Genomic DNA, 6,195 nt, shown 5'->3' with positions numbered 1-6,195 from the left:
AATTCCCTTTATATTATTATCTATATTGTGCTAACATCAATAGTAAAAAATATTTCCTACCCAAATTCTGTGATCGTCTATTTATCTCCCTTACTTATCAAATTAGTTTTACACAAACCTTTATTTTACAGCTTAAGAGAAACCACAACAACTCAAACAATGAAAACACCAAAAACTAGAATTCCAAAAAGATGAATCATTAATGATCACCTTTCTTTTTTGTCTAATCTTACAAATAAACTTCAAAACAAATATACCAAACCAATCACCTCAACTAAAACTCAACGACCCACACATCGAGTCAGCTAAACAAATACAAACTACACGGCCAACTATTTAACAATTTACAAACTTACTTTCGCAAGGGCACATACATCGAGTCAGCTAAACAAATACAAACTACATGGCCAGCTATTTAACAATTTACAAACTTACTTTCACAACGAAGAGGACGAAGACCACAACCAAGATCAGTGAAATTACCTAAACAAAAAAACAGAGTAAGTTATGAACTCTGATAAATACAACTAACAATGATTTTTGTTTACATATTACCCATCAAATAAAAGATAAACAAACACAACCACAACAGGAGATAAAAGAGACAACCCCGACAGACACAAAGGCGGCAACAACAACTCCACCTGCTCACTCCTCTTGTCTTATAAAAATAGCTTACAAGCCCAATGTCAACAGACCAATGTTATTGTATTCTTATGAGAAATACATAATTTCGTTTGAAACTCATTAAAGCCTAAATACTCAGAACTGTCACTCATTTTATAGTTATTTCTACAAGTCTTCATGTATTTGTTTTAAAAGTCCGGTAAAAGCAACAAGTTTAAAAATAAAATAAAACATATAACAAACATAATAAAGATAATAAAAATTATTACTTAATACACACAACTTACACAACTAAACTGGAGAAAAAATATCCAGAAACAAAAGGTACTCTCAACAAATTTAATATATTTTATGTACTCTCAACAATACAAGAAACAAATTAAAAAAACAAACAAACAATAAGTCTCAGTGACACAACAAACAACAATATGAACTATATCAATCACATTATTAACACAGTTTAGTCTTTCATAAGTGGAGAACAATGCATACACAGTTCATCATCACAACTCTAACCCTATAACAATAAAAAAAACTTGAAAAACAACTCAAAACTCAAAATTCACAACTACAATAACTCTAACAAATATTGAGATGAAACAAGAACTCTGTCCACAATCTGCGCTTGCGGAGAGGCAATGCCCTGGTTATTAAAAAAAGAGAGAGAAATATTTAATACGATTTGGAGCTTTCACCGACACACAAATCAAATTAATATACGGGGAAACTGACATTTGCATATATAAATAATTTTGAAATTAGGCGTTACAAACGGGTTTTTTAAATTCGAAAAAAATACAAATAGACGCCTAAGAGCATCATTAACGCTCTGCCTCTTTAAATTAGGTTCTTAAGATTTTTTTTTTTTTTTAACAAAATAAATAGAGAACCAAGTGGTGGGACCCGCGAACAAGCCACAAACTCTTCAAAACCCGCCACAAACTCTTCAAAACCCGACTCTTACGTAAAAGGAGGAAAAAGCCAGCTTTTAAAATGGTGTGGGGCCTACCAATTTTTTAATATTTGTTTTTTTAAAACCCAAGGCTTAGAACTAGGGTTAAAGATGCCCTGAGATATAACCATCAGGGGATAATAAAACAGAGCGATATTAAAAAATAAAATAAAATACCCGTTGGGCAATCTCCGCAAATATAAAACCCACTCTCTCACTCGCTCAACTTCATATCGGAAACCCTAGATCTCTCCTCCCCAGTTCCAGCGAAAATGCGAGAGATCCTTCACATCCAGGGAGGGCAGTGCGGTAACCAGATCGGTGCCAAGTTCTGGGAAGTCGTCTGCGCCGAGCACGGCATAGATCCAACCGGTCGTTACACCGGCGATTCAGATCTCCAGCTCGAGCGCATCAACGTCTACTACAACGAAGCCAGCTGTGGAAGATTCGTACCTCGTGCGGTACTGATGGATTTGGAGCCTGGAACCATGGACAGTCTCAGATCTGGACCCTACGGTCAGACCTTCCGCCCTGATAACTTCGTCTTCGGCCAGTCTGGTGCTGGTAACAACTGGGCCAAAGGACATTACACTGAAGGTGCTGAGCTTATCGATTCCGTCCTCGACGTTGTTCGTAAGGAAGCCGAGAACTGTGACTGCCTCCAAGGTAAAAAGATAAATCTTCTAGATCTACTCTTTTTTTTTTTTTTTTTTTTTTTTTTTTTTTTTTTTTTTTTTTTTGCGGGTGATTCATTGCTTGTGTAGGGTTTCAAGTGTGCCATTCCTTGGGAGGAGGAACTGGATCTGGGATGGGAACTCTGTTGATTTCGAAGATCAGGGAGGAGTACCCTGACCGCATGATGTTGACCTTCTCTGTGTTCCCTTCGCCTAAGGTCTCTGACACTGTGGTTGAGCCTTACAACGCTACTTTGTCTGTTCATCAGCTTGTTGAGAATGCTGATGAGTGCATGGTTCTTGACAACGAGGCCTTGTACGATATTTGCTTTAGGACTCTCAAACTCACTACCCCTAGCTGTGAGTCCCTTTTCCTTCATGCTTTCATTGGTGGTGTTAGTCTTAAATGTTTATATACCTTTTGATATGCTTTGTCTTGATCGTCAACTTGATTTGGTCATTGTTTTGTATATCAATTCTAATTTGCTATATCTATCCTCATCGATGCTCTCGCCTATTGTTTTGTGACTGTGCTTGGTGCTCTGTTCTTGTATGTATATATATGCCTCCTGTGTTTTGTGTTATTACCTCTGTTTTGTAATTCTCTGGTTATCTGTATTGATCCCAGCACCAGAATACATCATTGAGCTACTATTATCTTATATCAATGGCATATTATGATTCTTTTGTATGTCTTGTACTCATTGAACATAAGAGGTATTCAGAATCTAGTGTTTGTATAGAAGAGCATGATAATCGACTGGTTTACTGATGTGAAATTGTTCTGCTTGCTCTTTAATATATTGACCTCTTCAAGCTCTTTTTGTTTTGCATGTCTGTTTATGTGGCTAGGAGGTAACAAATATACATGTTCTCTCTCTTTATGCAGTTGGTGACTTGAACCATTTGATATCTGCCACAATGTCTGGTGTCACTTGCTGTCTGAGATTCCCTGGTCAACTTAACTCTGACCTCCGTAAGCTTGCTGTCAATCTGATCCCATTCCCACGTCTTCATTTCTTTATGGTGGGTTTTGCTCCTCTCACCTCAAGAGGATCTCAGCAGTACCGTTCCCTCACAGTCCCTGAACTCACCCAGCAAATGTGGGACTCCAAGAACATGATGTGTGCTGCTGACCCAAGACACGGGCGTTACCTCACAGCTTCTGCCATGTTCCGTGGCAAAATGAGCACAAAGGAAGTTGATGAGCAGATGCTGAACGTGCAGAACAAGAACTCTTCCTACTTCGTTGAGTGGATCCCCAACAATGTGAAATCAACAGTCTGTGACATCCCACCTACCGGTCTGAAGATGGCGTCCACTTTCATTGGGAACTCAACATCGATCCAAGAGATGTTCAGGCGTGTGAGTGAGCAGTTCACTGCTATGTTCAGGAGGAAGGCTTTCTTGCATTGGTACACAGGTGAAGGAATGGACGAGATGGAGTTCACAGAAGCAGAGAGCAACATGAACGATCTTGTCTCAGAGTACCAGCAATACCAAGATGCAACTGCAGATGAAGAAGGCGAGTACGAGGATGAGGAGGAAGGAGAATACCAACAGGAGGAGGAGTACTGAGAGATGAGTGTGTACCCCCTTTTAAACCAATTTAGTCATTCGTTTTTTTTTCTTGTTAAAAGGAAACCTCAACTACCAGTTGCAGGTTTTTTTTTTATGTTGTAATGACACTCTGGATCTTGTTGACGTATTATGGTGTGTTGTTTGTGTACTTTGCTCTTAAATTTGGTTCGGCTTTTCTATTTCGTCTTTAGTTGGATGAAGCTTCTGTTACCTGTGTTATCATAGCCAAGCTATTATTTTCTTAGGGATTCTTAGAACATTGGAGAGATAATAACGTCAGGCCTTCTTTCTCCCTTATTATCTTTTTCTTTTTTCATTCTTTACTCACACCTTCAACATCATCCTTGAGTACCAATCAAATTTGTAACTATGGGTTATGATTTTATGTTGAAACTACGGTAAAAAAATTGGTGTGATTAAGAATTCTCGTGAGGGTAAATGTTGGTTATGTAACGAGTTTTAGATTGTCGGTTATGGTAAATGTTGAGAAAGAGGAATGATGTATGAATACATTTCATTTGCAAGAATTGGCTATTTGTCTTGACCTCAAGATCATGGATTAGCTTCGCACCAGCGAGATTTGTCCTAATTGTCTGACCTGTTGTCTTTTATATTATAACTAGGATAAAACCTGTACCCTTTTACCCCTGTTCCGGAACGCGGTAGGCGCTAGTCGGGTGGTCGGGTTGGGCCTAGCGTCTAAAGAGAAAATCGGGGATTAATCGGAAATTATGCGGGGCGGAATTTTTAGATGGTTTACTATGTTATAAAACATGTTAATCTTTAATTATGTATAACATTAATACATTTTCATGTTTAAGATTGTATAAAACACACAAATATAATATATAAACTTAATATAGTGTAATTTTCATCAAAATTATGAATATAAATGATATTTATAAAATTTTAGATCAAATAAACAAATAAAAATATTAATAAAACTAAAAAAAAATAAAAAAAATTAAAAAAAAATAAAATAAAAAAATAAAAAAATAGATTAGGCGGCCGCCTAGGCGGCTAGGCGGTCATTTAGGCGGCTAGGCGGTCATTTAGGCGGTCTAGGCGAAAAAAATCAAATATCCGATTTTTTAAACCGATTTGGCATAAATCAGGGCGGAAAAGTGACGCGTAGCGCCTAGGCGGCTAGGCGGCCGATTTTTAGAACAGGGCCTTTTACATTATAACACAGTGAGTTTATTTGTATATATTATCGATAATTTTTAATATATATTTGGTTATTTTATTTATATATATACAATGTTTTTTTGTTGTTACTATATAATTTTTTTCCAATGGACCGGATCAATTTTTATTAGAAATTATGAAATTAAATTATAATTAATATATCATGGATTGATCGGATTGAACATTAAACAAATTATGATACAAAAATTTTATTTTTTTTCACCGAATACATTCTTGAAAAAATGGAACAGTGATTCCACAGTTAAATTATTTTGACATTTATCTTCCATATAGTTTTGAAAGGTTTCAGATCAACCATCGAATTGATACATGTCATTTTAATACTTTAATCGTATGCTTAAGGAAAACTTACATTTTTTTAATTTAAGTCATTTAAAAAAAATTCAAAATATAGCATATAAGAAAAAATATAACATATAAGAAAAATATAACATATAAGGTTTTTTCATTTTCGTAATTTCATGTCATTTAAAAAATTCAAAATATAACATATAAGAAAAAAATCTAATTTTTTTATTATATGGTTAATGTGATTGTTTATTTTTTTTAATAATATAAAATTTTAAAACAGAAAAAGATGCAAAAATTGTTATCAAATCTTCATTATTCATAGTTATTAATTGCCATATATATGTTAATCATATTAGGTAATTCTGTAGCTTTTATTTAAGGAAGTAATACATGTTTCTTATACTTTGGGTTAATATAGTATTCTCTAGTAATTGGATTTGGACCAACATTTTTTTCAATAGATTCTTAAGCTGTCACGTAAGCTAATTTGTCATCCTAATTAAGTGACATCTAACCAGTATCTCTTTTTAATTAGTAAAATTTAATGTTACAACTTTTTAAACGATACTCAATTAATATATAGGGGATTTAGAGAAGAAAAGGAAGAGAAATGTAATTTGAAAGAATTCCAATTTCCTAACATGAAGCAATGGTTTTAATAGAAGCTACACTTATAAACCGAAAGTTAAATTTAGACTTTTCTTTATATATATGTTTTTAATAGAAGCTACACTTTATTAGTTTGTTCTGAAAAGTACCATTATTCAAAGTTTTTTTTGTTAAATAGTTTTCTAGAACTAATAAATAATAATAGTTTACACTACAAGAAAACAGCGATATTCTGACGGACATTCCGACGGA

At 34.7% G+C, this 6,195-nt stretch overlaps 1 protein-coding gene across 1 annotated transcript; it reads left to right on the top strand.

The window, feature by feature from the left end:
• The first annotated feature begins 1,736 nt into the window (after positions 1 to 1,736).
• Positions 1,737 to 3,995, top strand: LOC106335424 (tubulin beta-2 chain). Its single transcript, XM_013773946.1, has 3 exons — positions 1,737 to 2,245; positions 2,344 to 2,613; positions 3,143 to 3,995. The coding sequence occupies exons 1-3, from the start codon at positions 1,852 to 1,854 to the stop codon at positions 3,829 to 3,831; spliced, it is 1,353 nt and encodes a 450-aa protein (XP_013629400.1). The 5' UTR covers positions 1,737 to 1,851; the 3' UTR covers positions 3,832 to 3,995.
• Positions 3,996 to 6,195: the final 2,200 nt, after the last annotated feature.

Source organism: Brassica oleracea, chromosome C3, assembly GCF_000695525.1.
Source record: "Brassica oleracea var. oleracea cultivar TO1000 chromosome C3, BOL, whole genome shotgun sequence".
Classification (NCBI taxonomy): domain Eukaryota; kingdom Viridiplantae; phylum Streptophyta; class Magnoliopsida; order Brassicales; family Brassicaceae; genus Brassica; species Brassica oleracea.
Note: the sequence above shows the minus strand (reverse complement) of the source record. Positions and strands in the feature narration are given on the sequence as shown.

What these genes read in the sequence shown, in the direction of transcription:
- LOC106335424 (XM_013773946.1), top strand. Translation starts at nt 1,852, where the DNA reads ATGCGAGAGATCCTTCACATCCAGGGAGGGCAGTGCGGTAACCAGATC. An exon ending in GAACTGTGACTGCCTCCAAG is followed by an intron (nt 2,246 to 2,343) that starts GTAAAAAGATAA and finishes TTGCTTGTGTAG; the next exon opens with GGTTTCAAGTGTGCCATTCC. An exon ending in CAAACTCACTACCCCTAGCT is followed by an intron (nt 2,614 to 3,142) that starts GTGAGTCCCTTT and finishes CTCTTTATGCAG; the next exon opens with TTGGTGACTTGAACCATTTG.